This window comes from Macaca nemestrina, chromosome 8, assembly GCF_043159975.1.
Source record: "Macaca nemestrina isolate mMacNem1 chromosome 8, mMacNem.hap1, whole genome shotgun sequence".
In the NCBI taxonomy this organism is placed as follows: Eukaryota; Metazoa; Chordata; class Mammalia; order Primates; family Cercopithecidae; genus Macaca; species Macaca nemestrina.
The window spans coordinates 25,398,612-25,420,170 of NC_092132.1; the positions used below are offsets into that span (position 1 = coordinate 25,398,612).

Sequence of the window (21,559 nt, forward strand, 5' to 3'; positions counted from 1 at the left end):
TTGGAAAGCTGAGGCAAGAAAATCGCTTGAACCCGGGAGGCGGAGGTTGCAGTGAGCCAAGATTGCGCCCCTGTACTCTGGCCTGGGTGACAGAGTAAGACTCCATCTAATAAAAAATGGAATAAAATTTAAAAAGAGAGATAACAGTATCAAGTGCATTGATTGCTTGTGAAGATTAAATGAGCTAATAGCAGTAAAGAACAGCCTGCCAAGCACTCATTTCCCTGTGAAAACAGGGCTTGCTTTTTCTTGTTTTTCTTTGCAGGGTGTGAGTGGGGAGAGTGGAACAACTACTCCCATTCTCCCACTTGGTGAATCTGTCAGTCAAAGGGTCCCCACCTAGGGTCAAGAGGCGAGCCTATGACCTGACTCAGCCAGTAAGGGTCCTCTCTAGAGCATTAGCATCTGGAGAAGGCAACTGCACATGCAGAAAACAGAGCTGATTCACCTGGCCATAAGTGGCTGGAAGGGATTACCTTTTAGTCACTAGTCCCTGGTTCCTGGATCCCCAGAGTTGCTTCAGTTTCTCTTCTTCAGGTAGCCTTGTTTTCAACATTTCCTTTAACTATCAGCTGGCTCTGCCATATATTTAAAGGAAGTGATGATTGGAGCTGTTTATATTCAAAGAAGCTTGCTGGTATAAACACCAATATTGTGCCCAGCAAAGGCCAAGTCCTCAGTAAGTGGTCACTTTTGTCACTTGTTCATTCAATACATTTTTGCTGAGTACTCTATTTATATATATATATATCATATATATATATGAGAGATACGATATATATCTCGTATATATCTCATATATATATCTCATATATATATCTCATGTAAATATATATCTCGTGTATATATATATATATCGTGTATATATATATTGTGCATATATATATATATGCCAAACCAATAAGAATACAGAAATGAACAAAAAAACTTCTCTATCCTTAAAGCATTTACTCTCTAGTTAGGGGTAAAGAAAGGCTAAGACACAGGGTGCCATCTGTAAAGAAGTCTCCTCCATTTCTTCTTCTTGACTTGAAAGTCTTCTTGGCAAGAAGTTAGCAAATGCCAATCAGAGAGCATGAGTAGGGGGCTGGGCGCGGTGGCTCATGCCTTCAATCCCAGCACTTTGGGAGGGCCAGGTAGGTGGATTGCCTGAGGTCAGGAGTTCAAGACCAGCCTGGCCAGTATGGGGAAACCCCATCTCTATTAACGGTACAAAAATTAGCCCAGTGTGGTGGCACACACCTGTAATCCCAGCTATTCGGGAGGCTGAGGCAGGAGAATCACTTGAGCCCAGCACAATCTTCGTTCACTGCACTCCAGCCTGGGCAACAAAGTGAGACTCCATCTCAAAAAAAAAAAAGGAGCAAGCATGAGTAGGAGAGCAGGACACCCGCGATGGAGAGGGAGGACGGGTGGGCAAGCAAGGCTAGGTCGGCACTGACGGATGCTCCCCTGGACCAAGATTCAGTCAGGCTCCTTTGAGCCCTCTTTTCTACAGAGCCTCCACCTTGCTGCTCCCTTCCCCTCCCCTCCACCCCCATCCTGCTGTCTTGGCTTACCCAGCCCAGTTTTAGCAAAGAACCCTGATAAGTCAGTGTACTGACAATCCCTCACCCTTGATACCCAATCAAGTTTGTTATCTCCACCTTTGATTTCTAAGTCCTTGGCCTGTCTTGAGCAAGAATCTGCCCTAAGTCTCCTGTTTCGTAATTTTCCATCCACTGACCAACCCCACACTGTGCTCCTTGACTCTAAATCCCCACTTGCCCCTATATTTTAAGTTGAGTCCAATCTGTCTCCCCTATTGCAGTACCCCTATTGTAATAATCTTAAACAAAGTTTTCCTTACTTTTCTAACAAGTGTCGATAATTTTTTTCTTAATGCCATGTAGTCTTGAGAAAGTTGCAATTGAAGGGGCTCAGGACGTGCCAGCCCAAAATATAGCTCCATGGCATAAGGATTGTTTGGTACTGGTTATTTTGAGAAGCTGCAGACACAACAGTAGCTCCAAAAAGTTGTCCTTTTAGAAATGTACATCTGTAAAGGAAATGTTCTTTTGTCCTTTTTAAAAAAAAATTTTTTTAAGAGATGGGATTTTGCTATGTTGCCCAAGCTGGTCTCAAACTCCTGGGCTCTAGCAATCCTCCCGCCTTAGCCTCTAAAATTGTTAGGATTCCAAGTGTGAGCCACCATACACAGCTGGGAAATGCCCCTCTGTAAGGGTCTCTCCCGCTCTGCACCAGGGACAGAAAGAAAATTAAGTCACTAGAGACTCATAATAAATAAAGAAGGTGTTGACCTAAATCTGCATAACCAACCTTACATTTGTATAAGGTGCTTTTTCTGGCCCTCTGGTTTTAACTGGGTTACATCTTTTTTTCTTTGTTTCAGGGAATAATGGTATTTAAGCCTAAAGTCTGAACAACCCTTATTTTATTTTATTTTATTTTGAGACAGAGTCTTGCTCTGTCACCCAGGAGGCTGGAGTGCAGTGGCGCAATCTTGGCTCACGGCAACCTCTGCCTCCCGAGCTCAAGCGGTTCTCCTGCCTCAACCTCCCAAGTGACTGGGATTACAGGCACGCACCATCACGCCTGCCTAATTTTTATATTTTTAGTAGAGATGGGGTTTCTCCATGTCAGCCAGGCTAGTCTAGAACTCTTGGCCTCAAGTGATTCACTCGCCTCAGCCTCCCGAAGTGCTGGGATTACAGGTGTGAGCCACCACGCCTGGCCTCAACTACTCTTTTCAGATCTATCCTAGAGATTTACTCATTTCTCTGTATTTTCACCCATATTTACAGAGGGCATACATATTATTAAACTTCTGTTCATTTTTCTCTTGTTAGTCTGTCCTTTGTTATAGCAGGTCTCAGTTAAGAACTCATGAAAAGTAAAGAAAAAATTATTTTTCCTCCTCTGTGTAAGCTTGCCTTTAGCCTCAATCATCAGTACGTTCTTTTTCTTTTTCTTTTTTTTTTTTCCAGAGAGACAAGATCTCACTATACTGCCCAGGCTGGTCCCAAACTCCTGTCCTCAAGCAATCGTCCCCATTCAGCCTCCCAAAGTGCTGAGATTACAGGCATGAACCACCACACCCAGTTAGTGCCTTCTTTTTCTTCCTTCCCTTTTCTCTTCCCCTTTTTCCCCTTTCCTTTCCAGCTGGGCTATTCCAGGCTTAGGCTGATCTCTATCAATTATCTTAATTATTGGAGAGATGCAGTTAATTCCTGTCTGGATGTGGCCTCTAGCTTCCTTTGCTACAGACCCCAAATTCTCTCTTCATGGCAGCAGAGCAAATGTCTCTGCTACTGTCTTCCACTGAAGGATGAGGTAATTATAGCTACTCTAAAGCAACTGGGAGGATTAAAAAGATAATGTATGTAAAACTGCTTTGTATATGGCACCGTGTTACATAAATATATGTTTAAAACAAAAGAAAAAGAAAGAGGGCTTAGTGTTGAAATTGTTGAAGTGCTCTGACTAAAGTTCTAAAAGAGGAAATTATCCACCCAGACACAGCAGCGGTAGCCTGGTAGGCCAGGGTCAGCTGCTGTAGCTGTGAGCAATTTACCCACGTCATTATCTGGTTTCCATCTCCCTCCATTTAAAGCTGCTAAAATAGCCAGATGGCAACTAAAGGAGTTGAGAAAGGTAACTTATGTGAGTAAAGAAGTGTGTTCAGGCCCTTTGCAGTGGCTCACACCTGTAGTCCCGGCACTTTGGGAGGCCAAGGCTGGAGGATCGCTTGAGCCCAAGAGTTCAAGACCAACCTGGGCAACTTGGCAACAACCTCCCTCTCTATGAAAGATAAAAAAATTAGCCGGGTATGGTGGTGAGCACTGGTAGTCCTGGCTACTCAGGAGCTGAGGTGGGAGGACCGATTTAGCCTGGGAGGTCACGGCTGCAGTGAGTCATGATCATGTCACTGCACTCTAGCCTGTCAACAGAGCAAGACTCCGTTTCAAAAAAAGAAAAGAGGCCAGGTACAGGGGCTCATGCCTGTAATCCCAACACTTTGGGAGGCCAAGGCGGGAGGATCACCTGAGGTCGGGAGTTCGAGACCAGCCTGACCAAAATGGAGAAACCCCGTCTCTACTAAAAATACAAAATTAGCCAGGTGCAGTGGCACATGCCTGTAATCCCAGCTACTTGGGAGGCTGAGGCAGGAGAATTGTTTGAACCTGGGAGGCAGAGGTTGTGGTGAGCTGAGATCACACCATTGCACTTCAGATTGGGCAACAAGAGTGAAACTCCATCTCAAAAAAAAAAAAAAAAAAAAGTGTGTTCATCCCATTTCCTGTTTGCAAAGGTTACCCAAAAATCTCAAGGTTCCTGGTCATTGTTTGGGGGAAGAGAATCTTTAGATTTCACAGGTTAATAATTTTTATAGTTTAAATATCTGCCAGGCTGTGTTGGCTGATTCAGCTGATGCAAAAGAACTTGAGAATTTTTTTCTAGTGGGGCCTGCAGTTAGCATCTCATCTTCTTTAGTGGTTAAGAGTGCAGGCTCTGAAGCTAGACTGTCTTGATTTGAATCTTGAATCTACCACTCAGTAGCTCTCATCTTCAGCATGTTACTTCTTTTTTTATTTTTTATTTTATTTTATTTTATTTTTGAGACAAGAGTCTTCTCTTTCACACAGGCTGAAACGCAGTGGCATGATCTCAACTCACTGTAGCCTCTACCTCCTTGGTTCCAGCAATTCTCCTGCCTCAGCCTCCCGAGTAGCTAGGACTACCAGCACATGCCACCACGCCCAGCTAATTTTTGTATTTTTAGTAGAGATGGGGTTTCACTATGTTGCTTAAGCTGGTCTTGAACTCCTGACCTCAAATGATCTGCCTGCCTCAGCCTCCCAAAGTGCTGGGATTACAGGCCTGAGCCACCATGCCCACCCGTCAGCATGTTACTTAACTTCATCTCAAAAATGAGAATGAGTATGATACCTAACTCTCAGAGTTACTGAGGGAAATACATATGTGAATAGAGTTCTTAGAACAGTGGCTGGGATCTAGTAAGAGCTCTATACATTTCACCTATTATTTAGAGTAGATCAGATTAGGTACAAGAGCTAGCATTTGAAGGCCATAAGAGGTAGATGTTGTGTTAAAAGCTTTTGCCAAGTGCAATCACTTAATTCTCCCAACAATTCTGTGCAGGAAAGAGTTACCATAGCAGCCCCGATACAGAAGGGCCGGCTTATGTGGCTGGTCCATGGCTAGCATCTGGGAACTTGGCTTTTGGAAGGTTCCCAAGTCACTCACTGATAAGGACGTTGCCCACCTGGCGCACTGAATTGTGTTGTATCGGCCTGCCTAGACTGTTTGTACAAACACTGTGATTTATGGAGAATACTTGCTTTCCTTCTGAGCGACTGGAATGCTGCTGGTTGCAGCTGGCTGAGCAAACAGAGCGTACCTATGAGAAAAGCCCCCAGTAAAAATCTTTGGCTCTGCGCCTCAACATGGTATTAGGGCTCAGAAATGGATACCCCAAAATATGGCACTTTGATATGCTGAACTGAAGAAAAAGTTACGATTTCTCTGACTTTCTCCCCTGCTTCTGTCCCTCAACCCTCTGTGTCCCCCAAAGCACTGGATAAAGTTCTCTGAAGTTCCCACCTGCCTAAGTCTGGATCTGCCAAAGAAGAAAACAATTTACCTCTGGTGCCTTCCCTGAGTTTTCATTAACTGAACTCATACGACAGGAAGAAAGACTGAAGTCTGTCGACAAACCTGGTCAGAGTTTTGTCACAAACCATGGTCTGCTCTGCTGACCCAATGGACTTTGTAGTAGGCCATTGTATATTCTTCAAGCCTATTGAATCCTCCTAAAAATCATTCACACTTCCCCATCTCCCTTTCCTCTAAGAAGCAGGGGACATAGCATCTGTACTGCATTGGGATATTAGGTAATCACTCTGGTTCTCCCCGTGTACACACTAATACATTGGTTTGCCTTTTCTCCAACTGATCTGTCTTTTGTGAGTTGATTTTTCAGCCAACCTTCAGACAGGAAAGGGGATGTTTTCCCTTGGCCCCTACAAGGGCTCCCCTGGGCAGAGATATTGCACACGTGTTACTGCATTTCACGGCTAGAGGAGGGAGTCCCTTCAAGAAGGAAGAACATAGGAACCTGTGCCTGGATTTCTCCACACTCCACCTGATGTGCCCTTGTCTCTTGCTGACCCTGCTGTGTATCATTTCACTGTAATAAATCTTAGCCACGAATACAACTACACATTGAAACCTTCTAGTACACACTGAACATGTGAATGCTCATAGGTCTCTGGAAAAAGAAACTCTCAAAGGTCTATCATATAACTCTAATTTTATAGTTTCAAAATCCAAGGAATGGGAAAGTTATGAGATGCAGACGTGGCCACTTAGTAGGTGAAAAAGCTGCATCTAAATCCAGTCTGTCTCCTTCCAAAGACTGTGCTCATTCCATTGTGCCAGGCAGCCATACACAGTCACATACATCCCAGACCAAGGCAAGCTTCTTTCTAAGATACAACACCTAGTAGCTACAGGGTAGCTCTGCAACTTGAGAAAATCTCTTAAAGGATTTGAAGCCCAGATTTCTTCACTGCAATAATAATAATAAATCTGCAATAAATAATACTAATGCCACAAAATTGCTGTGAGGATTTAATAAGTACAACATACAAAGCATATGTGTGAAGCACATACATATTAAATACACAGTATATTAAGATCTATAAAGTAGCCTAATGCCTTTATACATGGTACCCATCCATAAATTAAAAAACTAGACAAATATGTATAGATGTGGTCAACATATAGACATTTGTATAAACATGTACATATACATGCACATATATATAGCCACATAAATACACATGCATGTTAATTATTCATCTAACAATTTCTGCCTTGAGTAAAGTGCACCAGTCACCATTCACAGATGAAGCTAGTTAGGATTTTATAGGTGAACCTGATTTTTACACTTGCTGGTTTCAAAATAGGGAACCACTTTTATCCGGAAACCCTCTGCTCAAAGCCTAAAGGCTGACTTTCCTTAATGTTTAACCTATGAAATTAATTATTAGCCAGACAATTAAAAGCTTTGCTCAAGACACTAACTGGTACTTACCATGAGCTCTAACATACACAGATATGGTGGCCATATTTTCATAACTCCAAGTTACAACCTGTGACCTAGCAATGAATTACTGTGCTGGGAAACTGAAACTCCCTCAGAAACCCCAGTTTCTATATAGAATATTCAGTCCTCCTACAACCATGGAAAGCATACTTCTGTGGTTAATATTTATTATCGGCTGGGTGCAATGGCTCACGCCTGTAATCCCAGCACTTTGGGAGGCCAAGGCGGTAGATCACCTGAGGTCAGGAATTTGAGACCTGCCTGACTGACATGGTGAAACCCTCTCTCTACTAAAAATAGAAACCCTCTGCCTCCAGGGTTCAAGAGATTCTCACTGCCTCAGCCTCCCAAGTAGCTGGGATTACAGGCATCCACCACCACTCCCAGCTAATTTTTGTTTTTTTAGTAGACACGGGGTTTTGCCATGTTGGCCAGATCACTGAGCCACTGCGCCCAGCCTCATCTGACTTTTTCTCTGCAGAGCAAAGATATGAAAGAACCAACTGTAACCCAAACCTACCACTTTTCACGGGGAAAACCCCAGTCATCCCACTCAACTCCAAGGTCACACTTACTAGCAGTAATATCCATTTGGACATTACTACCTGAGTGGCCTCAGACAAGTGATTTATCCTATTGGTGCCTTCACCTCCTGATTTGTAAAATGGAGATAATAAGAATGTTGGCTCTATAGTATTGTACATCTAAACATTTGTTAAGAAGGTAGCTCTCAGGCCAGGCATGGTGGCTCATGCCTGTAATCCCAGCACTTTGGGAGACTGGGGCAGGTGGATCACTTGAGTCAGGAGTTCGAGACCCACCTGGCCAACATGGTGAAATCCTGTTTCTACTAAAAATACAAAAACCAGCTGGGTGTGGTGGTATGCAGCTACTTGGGAGGCTGAGGCAGGAGAATCCCTTGAAACTGGGAAGTGGAGGTGGCAGTGAGCCAAGATCTGCCACCGCATGATCAGAATAACTCTGTCTTAAAACATAATAATAATAATAAAAGAAGGTAGCTCTCATATTAATGTTCTTACCACAATACACTTTTTTTTTTAAAAAGTGTCTACCTTATTTATTAGTAAGTTAATAAGGGTAAAAAGGATTAGCACAGTGCCTGGCACATAGTATAAAATAAATAAATGAATAAAATAGCACATCTTCTACTGTTCTCTAATTGCTTCTATAACCATGTCGTAGTCCTGACAATACTATGAACTGTTTAAGGTCAGGGATCACACCAGCACTGTGCTTCCCTGTCCATCTTCCTTTCCTCAGTGAACTGAAACCAGAGCTAGACATGTTAGGCCACCAACAGATGGCTGTGAGTCCAACTGTGGCAGAACTGCACAGGAGAAAGCAGCCTGGAATACAGTGTCACTCACTCTAAGCAATGCCTCTATATCCACGGCTTCCAAAATATTTGACTCCAATGCACAGTAACAAATAATTTTAGGTTGTAACTCAATATACACCTGCATATGCCCCTATGTTTTATAGCACATATCTAAATGAAATAAAAGTATTGTAAAACAATACTTACTCTTTTTTTTTTTTTTGAGACGAAGTCTTGCTCTGCCACCAAGGCTGGAATGCAGTGGCACAATCTCGGCTCACTGCAACCTCCACCTCCCAGGTTCAAGTGATTCTCTTGCCTCAGCCTCCTGAGTAGCTGGGACTACAGGCACACATCACCATGCCAAGCTAATTTTTTGTGTTTTTAATAGAGATGGGGTTTCACCCTGTTGGCCAGGCTGGTCTTGAACTCCTGACCTCAGTTGATCCGCCCGCCTCAGCCTCCCAAAGTGCTGGGATTACATAAAATCTTAAAATATTACTCTAACTTTCCCTCTGCCTTTCTGTGTAAAAACAGGCCATAAAGAAATTATCGCGGCCGGGCGCGGTGGCTCAAGCCTGTAATCCCAGCACTTTGGGAGGCCGAGATGGGTGGATCACGAGGTCAGGAGATCGAGACCATCCTGGCGAACACAATGAAACCCCGTCTCTACTAAAAAATACAAAAAAAAAACTAGCCGGGCGAGATGGCGGGCGCCTGTAGTCCCAGCTACTCGGGAGGCTGAGGCAGGAGAATGGCGTAAACCCCGGAGGCGGAGCTTGCAGTGAGCTGAGATCCGGCCACTGCACTCCAGCCCGGGCGACAGAGCGAGACTCCGTCTCAAAAAAAAAAAAAAGAAATTGTCTGACCTACTTTGGTTAACTGTAGGTCATAAGACTCCCATTGCAAGCCGGGCATGGTGGCTAACACTTATAATCCCAGCACTTTGGAAGGCTGAGGTGGATGGATCACCTGAGGTGAGGAGTTCAAGACCAGCCTGGCCAACATGGTGAAACCCCATCTCTACTAAAACATACAAAAATTAGCTGGGTGTTGTGGTGCACGTCTGTAATCCCAGCTACTCAGGAGGCTAAGGCAGGAGCATCACTTGAACTCAGGAGGCAGAGGTTGCAGTGAGCCAAGATCATGCTATTGTACTCCAACCTGGGTGACAAAGAGAGACTCAATCTCAAAAAAAAAAAAAAAAAAAAAAAAGACTCCCATTCCAGAAAGGGTCCTGCCTTACACCCAGAAAGAATGAATGCTGCAGAGAGGCCAAAAAGATTCTATACAGACAGGTCTTGTTGGGCTTCTCTACTCAGTCTATTAACTTTAGATCATATCCTTTTTGTCCAATCATATTTCTACATAACTGTCCATACTTTGTTGAATATAAGCATAACAACGGACAATTTTCTCTGTATCTCTGGGTTTTCATTCTGAAGGCTCCCATACATGTTAATAAATTTGTATGTCTTCTCTCCTGTTCATCTGCTTCTTGGGTCCAGCACGGTGGTTCACGCCTGTAATCCCAGCTCTTTGGGAGGCCAAGGCGGGTGGATCACTTGAGGTCAGGAGTTAGAGGCCAGCCTGGCCAACATGGCAAATCCCTCCCTTAAAAATGCAAAATTAGTGTGCCTGTAATCCCACTGTAATTCCAGCTACTTGGGAAGCTGAGGAATGAGAATCGCTTGAACCTGGGAGGCAGAGATTGCAGTGAGCCGAGATGGTGCCTCTGCAGTCCCTCCTGGGCAATGGGGAAGGAAACTCTGTCTTAAACAAAACAAAACAAATCTGCCTCTTGTCAGTGATTTTCAGCAAACCTTCAGAGGGCAAAGGGGAAAGTGTTCTCTTGGTCCTTACATGTATAACCTATGCACATCCTTTTGTATACTTCAAATCATCTCTAGATTACTTATAATACCCAATACAATGTAAACACTCTGTAAGTAGTTATTATATTGTACTGTTTAGGGAATAATGATGAAAAAATGTCTGTGTGGGTGTAGTTCAGACACAAGTTTTTCCAAAGATTTTAAATTCATGGTTGGTTAAATACACAGACACAGAACCCACAGATACAAAGGGCTGACTGGAAAACACTTCTTAACCAGTAACTTACATTGCATCATTGTGATTCAGTCCTAAAAGGAAAGTGACACTTTTATGAAGGCTCTTTGGATTAACTCTTCACTGTGGCAGCTTACATCATGGTTCAGGAAATGTTTATTCTCCTCTAACAACCAACCTTCTGGGAGGCATCTACTTCCCAACTCCATATTATACTTGACTTCATGACTTGCTTTAGCCAGTTAGATACAGAGTTGTGATGTTACATTACATCCAAGCAGCAGCTTTTGGAGGTGCTATAAGAACTTGCCTGCCCTCTTTAGCATCTGCAACCATCTGTTGAAAACAACACATCACAAACAGTGGATATTCCTCTAGTCTGTGTCCCAGAATGGAAAGGCATGGAGCACAGACCTGAACTTGACCCCCAGCTTGAAGACAAGCTGAACATAAGCAGAGGTGCCACTGACTTACAGATTCATGAGTGAGAAATAAGTACTTGCTGTAAGACACAAGATTTGGGGCTGCTTGTTACTGCAGCAAAAGCTGCCCAATACACTCACCATGCTGGATGATGCCATGCTCCATAAGCCGGTGGCAAAGCTGCTCTGCCTCTTTCCTTGTGGTGGCCTCACCTTCTTGAACCAGCCAGTCCAGGAATTCAGATGCCATGAAGGTGCGCTCATACTTGACCCCTTCCTCCTCCCTGGGCTGCAGGAGTGTGTTTTCAGGGCTCATCAGCCTGGGAAGAAAAAAAAGGGAAAAGAAAAATTAACCTATACAAAAGGAAAACAGCTCATTTGAAATCATAGACTTCTGTGAAGTACCACAGCAAAGTTGTCAGACAGATGCAGCTGTCAGGTGCCACCACACGTGTAATTTCTTTTTTTCTTTTTTCTTTTGAGACAGAGTTTTGCTTTTGTTGCCCAGGCTGGAGTGCAATGGCATGATCTCGGCTCACTGCAACCTCCACCTTCCAGTTTCAAGCGATTCTCCTGCCTTGGCCTCCCAAGTAGCTAGGATTACAGGCATGTGTCACCACGCCCAGTTAATTTTGTATTTTTAGTAGCGATAGGTTTTCTCCATGTTGGTCAGGCTGGTCTTGAACTCCCAACCTCAGGCGATCCGCCTGCCTTGGCCTCCCAAAGTGCTGGGATTACAGGCATGAGCCACTACGCCCAGCCTACCATACATGTAATTTCTAAGAGGAAGATCTGCTTCAAAAGCAACCAAGATGCATTTTATCCTAGTAATTTGAAAAAAAAAAATTGGAAATGCAATCCAAAACTCTATGATTAGCAGACTGCATTCAAGTTAGCAATCTTGAAAAGAAGTTACAATTTCATGTTCTACTCTACCATTCTGAAAACGCTAGTATTTCTTTCCTAATTGCATTATTTCACTTCTGTGCTAAGACTAATGCTGTGAACTGAGTGTTTTGTGTCCTTGCTAAATTTTTTTTTTTTTGAGACAGAGTTTCACTCTTGTTGCCCAGGCTGGAGTGCAATGGTGCGATCTTGGCTCACTGCAACCTCCACCTCCTGAGTTCAAGCGATTCTCCTGCCTTGGCCTCCAGAGTAGCTGGGATTACAGGCACATGCCACCACACTCGACGAATTTTTGTATTTTTAGTAGAGACGGGGTTTCACCATATTGTCCAGGCTGGTCTCAAACTCCTGACCTCGTGATCCTGCCGTCTTGGCCTCCCAAAGTGCCAAGATCACCAGCATGAGCCACCATGCCCAGCCGTCCCCACTAATTACATATTGTGAATCTCTAGTCTCTACTGTGATGATATTTGCAGGTGGCGCATTTGGGAGGTAGTTAGGTTATGACGCTGGAGCCCTTGCGATGGCATTAGTGCCCTTATAAAAAGAGACAAAAGGGAGCTTGCTCTCTTTCTTTCTCTCTGCTCTTGCCATGTGAGGACATAGCCAGAAGACAGCCACCTGCAAACCAAGAAGCAGGATCAAACCAAGAAGCAGCCACCTGCAAACCAAGAAGCAGGTGTCACTGGATCTGCTGGCACCTTGATCTTGGACCTCCCAAACAAATGTTTGTTGTTTAAGCTACTCAGCCTATGGTATATTTTGTCACAGTAGCCTGAACTAAGACGACTACATAAGTGACTCTTGAAATCCTCCCGTACCCACATAGCTTGCTTCTCACACCTATCTTCCCAGGCATTCCTCAGCTCCTCTGGATCCATTTTCACATCTCCAAAATAGCTCCAACTGGGCCTATAAGTGTTCTCCTATGCATCCATATATAATGCAATGTAACGCAAATGTCAGTCCTTATTCTGGTTGACATTAATACCAGTATATGGGGCCGGGAATGGTGGCTCACACCTGTAATCCCAGTACCTTGGGAAGCCGAGGTGGGTGGATCGCTTAAGGTCAGGAGTTTGAGATTAGCCTGGCTTGGCAAAACCCTGTCTCTACTAAAAATACGAAAAAATTAGTCAGACACTTTGGCACATGCCTGTAGTACCAGCTACTCAGGAGGCTGAGGCAGGAGAGTCGCTTGAACCCAGGAGGCAGAGGTTGCAGTGAGACGAGTTCGCACCACTGCGCTCCAGCCTGAGTGACGGACACTCCCTCTAAGAAAAAAAAAAAAAATCAATAGAAGGTACTGACCACTGTCCTCGGCTAGGGGGACATCAATCATACTCTACTGGTTTCTGACCCGCCCTCTGCTCCTATCTCTTACTCAGCTACCCTTGTGTTGGCTTCTCTGCATCTCCCTGGACTTTAAAGGCTGGAATTCCTTGAGATTCAGTCCCTACACACCTCTTTTCTCATTCCATAGTCTCTCTGGTGAGCTCCTCCATGTCCCTGTCTTCAATTACCATCCATGTTCCAAAGATTCCCAAATTTATATTCCCAGACCAGGCCTATACTCCCAACCCTACAGCTTTGCATCCACATAGATTTCTCAAAGCCACCTCAAAATCAACAAGCCCAAAACTGAGCTCACATTCTTCCTTCCAAACCTGGTCCTGTGCCAGTCAGTGCTTACACTGTTCAGCCAGAAAATGAGATATTGTCCTTGGCCCCTCCCTCTTCCTCACCCCCTGCCCAGTCATCAGTATGAACTGTGAACTTGAACTCCTAAATCTCTCTCATGTATGTCTAAGCCTTCCCATCTCAGGCATTGCCACTACCTTAGTCTAAAATACCAATACTTTTAACCTAGACAACTACAGTGTTTTCTTAATTGACTATACTATGCATCCACTCTTATTCTCAACCCAACCTTGGACACCTAAGTCTAGACATAACTATTAAATTTTCTTTTAAAAATTCAAACCTGATAATGTCCTTCCCCTGTTGAAAATACACTTCCATAGCTTCTCATTGCTTTTAGGATAAAGACCAACATTCTTCACATGGCATATAAAGTAAGCGTGATCCTGCCCTCTTTCAGTTCCTCAAACATACCATGCCCCATCTACCACAGGCCTTTGAATTTGCCATCTCCATGGCTAGAATGCTCTCCCTCTCTTCTCCTCACCACTCCCTCCTGTGCCTACTTGACTCCTTGTTTTGCATCTCAGTTATGGTCGGGTCTCAATTAGACCATCTCATTGCTCCCTGTACAGTTTCTGTGATTATCAGATTAAAGATAGGTCAATTGCAGGCTCCAAGAAGGTTGAGTCCACTTTTGTCCATAAAACTTTGGGGCTTTTTGGTTTTGTTTTGTTTGAGACAGTCTTGCTCTGTCACCCAGGCTGGAGTGCAGTGGCGCAATATCAGCGCACTGCAATCTCTACCTCCCAAGTTCAGGTGATTCTCCTGCCTCAGCCTCCCAAGTAGCTGGAACTACAGGCATGCACCACCATGTCCAGCTAATTTTTTTTTTTTTTTTTTGTATTTTTAGTAGAGATGGGTTTTCACCATGTTGGCCGTGCTGGTCTCAAACTCCTGACCTCAAGTGATCTGCTGGCCTCGGCCTCTCAAAGTGTTGGGATTACAGGTGTGAGCTACCACACCTGGCCCATAAAACTTTGTTAAATTAAAAATTGAACCATATAAAATGCCATGGTCATTGTGCCATGTGTTCTTCCATAAAATTATTCCTGATGAGTTCCTGATTACAGGCATGTGCCACCAAGCCCGGCTAATTTTTGTATTTTTAGTAGAGACAGGGTTTCATCATGTTGGCCAGGCTAGTCTTGAACTCCTGACCTCAGGTGATCTGCCAGCCTCAGCCTTCCAACGTGCTGGGAGCCACTTTTCTTTTATTCAACCTTGTTTTTCTCAAGAGTATAATGGTATCCTTACCCAGCTTTTGTGAAAATCATATGAGTGTGAATGAACTTTGTAATAAAAAATAATGTACAGTATACACAAAGTGTTATGCTATGTAAGTAATCATTGTACCTACATTGGGGCAAGATGAATTTCTGCCTTCATAGCTATGAACTCATGAAAATGGAGATTCCTTTAAGGTCCCTTCTCTCTTCCTAGAATGATTAGAGTTCTATCTGAAATCCATGGAAGGGGCTCAGGAATAGAAATTAGATGCCTGGGACCCAAACATAGCTCTGCTACAAACTAGTCATGTAACTTCTCACTGTCTCCCAAACTTATATTAAATGAGGAAGATAATACCTGTTCCACTTGCTTCACTAAATTGTTGTTATCAACAAAAATCTTGGGGGCAAGTGAAGTTCTAAGTATATGAATGTATACTTTTTTTTTTTTTTTTTTTAGAGAAAGTCTCGCCCTGTCACCCAGACTGGAATGCAGTGGCATAATCTCAGCTCACTGCAACCTCTAACTCACAGGTTCGAGCAATTCTGCCTCAGCCTCCTGAGTAGCTGGGATTATAGGCGTGTGCCACCATGCCTAATTTTTGTATCTTTAGTGGAAACGAGGTTTCACCATGTTGGCTAGGCTGGTCTTGAACTTCTGACCTTGTAATCTGCCCGCCTCAGCCTCCCAAACTGCTGGGATTACAGGTGTGAGCCACTGCGCCTGGCCCATGAACGTATACCCTTATTAAGAGTATAAGAGTATACAAGGTATAAGCATCTAATAGAACTCATTAAAGATCTTCTCATTCAGCATGTAACAGAAGTCACTTAAAAATCTTATGTAGACACCAAGCATGGAGGCTCACGCCTGTAGTCCCAGCATTTTGGGAGGCCAAGGAGGGCGGATCACTTGAGGTTATGAGTTTAAGACCAGTCTGGCCAACACAGTGAAACCCCATCTCTACTAAAAATACAAAAATTGGCTGGGTGTGGTGGTGCATGCCTGTAATCCCAGCTACTGTGGTAGAAGGCTGAGGCAGGGGAATCTCTTGAACCTGGGAGGCAGAGGTTGCACTGAACCGAGATCACACCAGTGTACTCCAGCCTGGGGGACAGAGCACGACTCCGTTTCAAAAAAAAAAAAAAAAAAAAAAAATCTTATTTAGATCTTTTCCCAAAGCAAACTTCTTCTGCACTTTAATCCATGCTTAGAAATAGCCAACAGGCAGTCAGGTGCAGTGGCTCATGCCTGTAATCCCAGCACTTTGGGAGGCTGAGGTGGGCAGATCACAAGGTCAGGAGATCGAGACCATCCTGGCTAACACGGTGAAACCCTGTCTCTACTAAAAACACAAAAATTAGCCAGGCGGGCAGCGTGCACCTGTAGTCCCAGCTGCTGGGGAGGCTGAGGCAGGAGAATGGTGTGAACCCAGGAGGCAGAGCTTGCAGTGAGCCGAGATCACACCACTGCACTCCAACCTGGGCAACAGAGCGAGACTCCGTCTCAAAAAAAGAAAAGAAATACCCAACAGGCTTATTTCCCAAAGTTAGTAACAGTTGAGTTGGTATAAGCAATATGAATTTTATTTAATATAATAATGGACAACCCCTTCTTGGAAGGTGGTAAGGACAACTGTCACATGTATGTCAACACAAGTGAAAGAAACATAAAAACACTCTCTAGGAAAATGTATGCAAAGCAAAAATGGACACGGTAGTTCTTCACATGTCTTCCAGTGTGACTTCATTGCTTCTCCTATCCAGAGGCGGAGTCCATTTCAATTTCCTTTGAACTTGGGCTAGCTTTGTGACTTGCTCAGACCAACGGGATGCAGTGAAAGTGAGGTTCTTCTTTTTTTTTGTTTTGTTTTGTTTTTGAGACAGAGTCTCACTATGTCACCCAGGCTGGAGTGCAGTGACGCAATCTCGGCTCACTGCAACCTCCGCCTCCCGGGTTCAAGCTATTCTCCTGCCTCAGCCTCCTGAGTAGCTGGGATTACAGGTGTGCACCACCACACCCAGATAATTTTTGTATTTTTAGTAGAGACAGGGTTTCACCATGTTGGTCAGGCTGGTCTCGAACTCCTGACCTCTATGAATGTGCCCAGATGAAAACAATAGAGGAACCACCATGCAAACCATAGAATCAAAAGAAATAATACATCATGGTTGTTTTCGACTGCTAAATACTTAGTATGATTTGTTTTGTAGGAATAGATGGCTGGAACACATTCGTAGGAATAAGTGGTGGCAAAATATGTGAAACCACACACACTGAGGCATGTTACATAGCTCAGAAAGTTGCAACAGAATGACAGATGAACACTGAAATTCCAGGGAATAAACTGCGTAGAATAAAGCCACATGGAATGATGACAAGAATCTAGAAAAGAAAATAGAGGCCGGGCGCGGTGGCTCACACCTGTAATCCCAGCCCTTTGGGAGGCCAAGGCAGGCAAATCACTTGAGGTCAGGAGTTCAAGACCACCCTGGCCAACATGGTGAAACTCTGTCTCTACTAAAAATACAAAAATTAGCCAGGCATGGTGGCACATGCTGATAATTCCAGCTACATGAGAGGCTGAGGCAGGAGCATCACTCGAACCCAGGAGGCAGAGGTTGCAGTGAGCCACGATCGCCCATTGCACTCCAGCCTGGGCAACAGGGCAAGACTCTGTCTCAAAAAAAAAAAAAAAAAAAAAAAAAAATAGAATGACCCATGTGCGTGCCCAGGCAAGAAATACTACCATTCCTTCACTTCTTTTGACCCTCAAATAAGGTGTCTTGGAGGACAAAATGGAAGAAAAACTAGCGTCCTCAGCTTTCTGGTTTTAGATACCACTTTCTCTAAGAAATCTCCAATTCCTGCAAATACAGACCATGTACCATTTCTAAGGTCCCTCTCAAAGCACTAGGGGAATTACCTGCTCACTTGATTAGAAGCTTTTTGAGACCAGAGAACCTGTCTATGTGGTTCACAGCTTTTTCCTAGCACAGTAGGTTTTCAAAAAGCTGAGTGAATAAATTAAATTTAATTCTAAGGATTCTCCTGCTATACATCATTATCCAAGTATATACTAAAAATAACCCCAACCTGGGTGCAGTTGCTCACTCCCACCTTTAATCCCACCACTTTGGGAGGCCGAGGCAGGAAGATGCCTTGAGCCCAGGAGTTCGAAGTTGCCGTGAGCTATGATTGTGCCATTGCACTCCAGCCTGGATGGAGCAAGACCCTGTCTCTGGTCAGGCAAGGTAGATCATGCCTGTAATCCCAGCACTTTGGGAGGCCAAGGTGGGTGGATCACCTGAGGTCAGGAGTTCAAGATCAGCCTGACCAACAGGGTGAAACCCCGTCTCTACCAAAAATACAAAAAAATTAGCTGGGTGTGGTGGTGGGTGCCTATAATCCCGGCTACTTGGGAGGCTGAGGCAGGAGAATCACTTGAAGCCAGGAGGTGGAGGTTACAGTGAGCTGAGATGGTGACATTGCACTCCAGCCTGGGCGACAGAATGAGACTCCATCTCAAAAACAAAAACAAAACAAAAAAAAAAAGACCCTGTCTCTTTAAAAAAAAAAAAAAGAAAAAAAAAGGAGACCTGTGTGGAGATAATCAAGAGAGTTCGGCACTACTGATAGTCTCCATTTAAGATATAAACACAGACTCCCAGCCTTTATCCCTCCGGCCTTTATCCCTGTTTCGGACCACCCTGTCCCTCCCAGTTCAGTGATTTTCCTTTCAGGCAATGGGGAGGGCAAGCAGACGGGGTTAACTTGTGTCATTTCTTGTAACTAGAAACATGACCTGCCAGCCGTCTAGAGCTCCTACTAAGTATCTGGTGGCCTCTGGACAAGTGACTGGTTAGCTGCTTCTGCCAGTGTGAGCTTTAGGATGGAGGCCAGCTGGCATGCCTGCCTGGATTGGGTCAACCTGCCATTTACAACATGCTCCACCAGCCTTAGCACTTCCTTATTTCACTTCCCCTTATAATCAACTAATGTCCCCATCCAGGTTCTTATTTTGAAGACCAAGCCTTTCGTGGGATTTTATTTTAGGATTAATATGTAGTCACAATGTTAAAGCAAGTATTTGACTTACTACTTGTTGTGATTATCTTTTGCTATACGACAAGCTTGGTGGCTTAAAATAACCATCATTTAATTATATCTTAGTACTGGATGCATCGTCTGGGGTTCACCTGGGCAGTTCCTCTATGACTCTAGCTTGGGATCACTCACAGTTGCATGCAGATGATGGCCAGAACCGGATAGTTGGCTCTGTGGTGCCCCTCAAAATAGCCTCTCTCCAGTAAGGAAGTCTGGACGTGGTGATGCGGGGCTCAAGAAAGAGGAAGCAGAGGCTGCCAGGATGACTTCTCCTCTTTCTTCTCCCCCTCTTCTCCCACCCCCTCCCCTTCCTTCTTCTTCAAGCTTTACTCAGAGATAATTCACACACCATACAATTAACCTATTTAACACGTACAATTCAGTGGTTTTTAACATATACCTCATGACTTATACAAAAATTATGTCGGCAGGGTGCAGTGGCTCACACCTATAATCCCAGCACTTCGGGAGGCCAAGGTGGGTAGATCACCTGAGGTCGAGAGTTCGAGACCAACCTGACCACCATGGAGAAACCCCATCTCTACCAAAAATACAAAATTAGCTGGGCGTAGTGGTACATGCCTGTAATCCCAGCTACTCGGGAGGCTGAGGCAGGAGAATCGCTTGAACTCGGGGGGTGGAGGTTGTGGTGAGCCGAGATCATACCACTGCACTCCAGCCAGGGCAACAAGAGCGAAACTCTGTCTCAAAAAAAAAAAGAAAGAAAAAATTATGTCAAAATGGATTATAGAACTAAATATAAGAGCTAAAATTATAAAACTCCTATGTTTGAAAGAAGACATAAGTAGCAAGTTTCCATAGGCTTGGGTTAGGCGTGGCTCCTTAGACACAATGCCAAAAGCACAAGCAACATAACAGAGAAATAGACAAATTGGACTATTTCAAAATTAAAAACTTTTGTGCTACAAACAATACCATCAAGAACAGAATGGGAGAAAGTATTTGCAAATTCTATGTCTAATAACAGATTTGCATCCAGAACATAACTCCTCTTAAAATTGAATTGTAGAGTCTGGGTGCAGTGGCTCATGCCTGTAATCCCAGCATTTTGGGAGGCTGAGGTGGTTAGATCACCAGAAATTGGGAGTTCAAGACCATCCTGGCCAACATAGCAAATCCCTGTCTCTACTAAAAATACGAAATTAACCAAGTGTGTTGGCAGGCACCTGTAATCCTAGCTACTCAAGAGGTTAAGGCAGGAGAATCACTTGAACCCAGGAGACGGAGGTTGCAGTGAGCCGAGATTGTGCCACTGCACTCCAGTCTGGGCAACAGAGCAAGACTGTCTCAAAACACACACACACACACACACACACACACACACACACACACACACACACAAAAATATTTGCCTGCTGCAAGCACTCACCAGGTTTTGCTTGTGCATGTGAACTGATTTCCACCTTTCCTGGATCTATATCTGACTCAGATTTCCCAGATGCATATTAACCCAGAGGGAAGGCAGCACTACAATAGAAGGAACTACTACATTTAGGGGCCAGTACAAGAATAGAAATAAGCTGATAGCGATCTCCTTGTACATTGGGAAAAAAAATTCAAAAGAGCTGTGGAGGCCCTATGTAACCTGGAAATAGATGTGAATGATGTACAGAAGCAAAAGCCAGGGAGGGAGGCGAAATGGCCTGTGGCGCTTAGGTGAAAAAGATGCTTCAGAATTTAGAAAGAGAGCTTTAAAAAACAAGTCATATGTTAATACGATCAATTATTTTTAAAAGCAAAACAGACTGGGCATGGTGGCTCACACCTTAATCCCAGCAGTTCAGGAGGCCAAGGTGGGAGGATCACTTGAGCCCAGGAATTTGAGACCAACCTGGGCAATATGGCAAAAACCCATCTCTACAAAAAATACCAAAAAATAGTCGGGTGTGGTGGCACATGCCTGTAGTCTTAGCTACTCGGGAGGCTGAGGTGGGAGGATCATTTGAGCCCAGGAGTTTGAGGCTGCAGTGAGCTGTGATTGCACCACTGTCCTCCAGTCTGGGCAACAGAGTGAGACCTTATTTCAGGAAAAAAAAAAAAAAGTTAATAATCATTCACCCAAATATTAAAACCTTTACCTCAGTCAGGCAAGGTGGCTCACACCTGTAATCGCAGCACTTTGGAAGGCTGAAGTGGGTGGATCATTCGAGGTCAGGAGTTTGACACCAGCCTGGCCAACACGGTGAAACTCCGTCTCTAATAAAAATACAAAAATTAGTCAGGTGGTAGTGGGGCACACCTGTAATCCCAGCTACTCGGGAGTCTGAGGCAGGAGAATCACTGAAACCCAGGAGGCGGAGGTTGAGGTGAGCCAAGATGGCACCACTGCACTCCAGTCTAGGCGACAGAGTGAGACCCTGTCTCAAAAGAAAACAAACAAACAACAACAAAAAAATACTGTTATTTCTGGGGTAAGTCATGAATGAGTTTTCTTTTGTTTTGTTTTGTTTTGTTTTGTTTTCTGAGACGGAGTCTCCCTCTGTCGCCCAGGCTGGAGTGCAGTGGCGCGATCTCGGCTCACTGCAAGCTCCGCCTCCCGGGTTCACCCCATTCTCCTGCCTCAGCTTCCAAGTAGCTGGGACTACAGGCGCCCGCCACCACGCCTGGCTAATTTTTTGTATTTTTAGTAGA

At 44.3% G+C, this 21,559-nt stretch overlaps 1 protein-coding gene across 2 annotated transcripts in view; it reads right to left on the reverse strand.

The window, feature by feature from the left end:
* LOC105468523 (DEP domain containing MTOR interacting protein) overlaps positions 1–21,559 on the reverse strand; it is a 211,213-nt gene that overhangs the window by 107,284 nt on the left and 82,370 nt on the right. For both annotated transcript variants that reach the window (XM_011718740.3, XM_011718739.2), the window contains exon 4: positions 11,105–11,283. In XM_011718740.3, the coding sequence (XP_011717042.1) occupies positions 11,105–11,283 (179 nt within the window). The remainder of the gene's footprint in view (positions 1–11,104; positions 11,284–21,559) is intronic.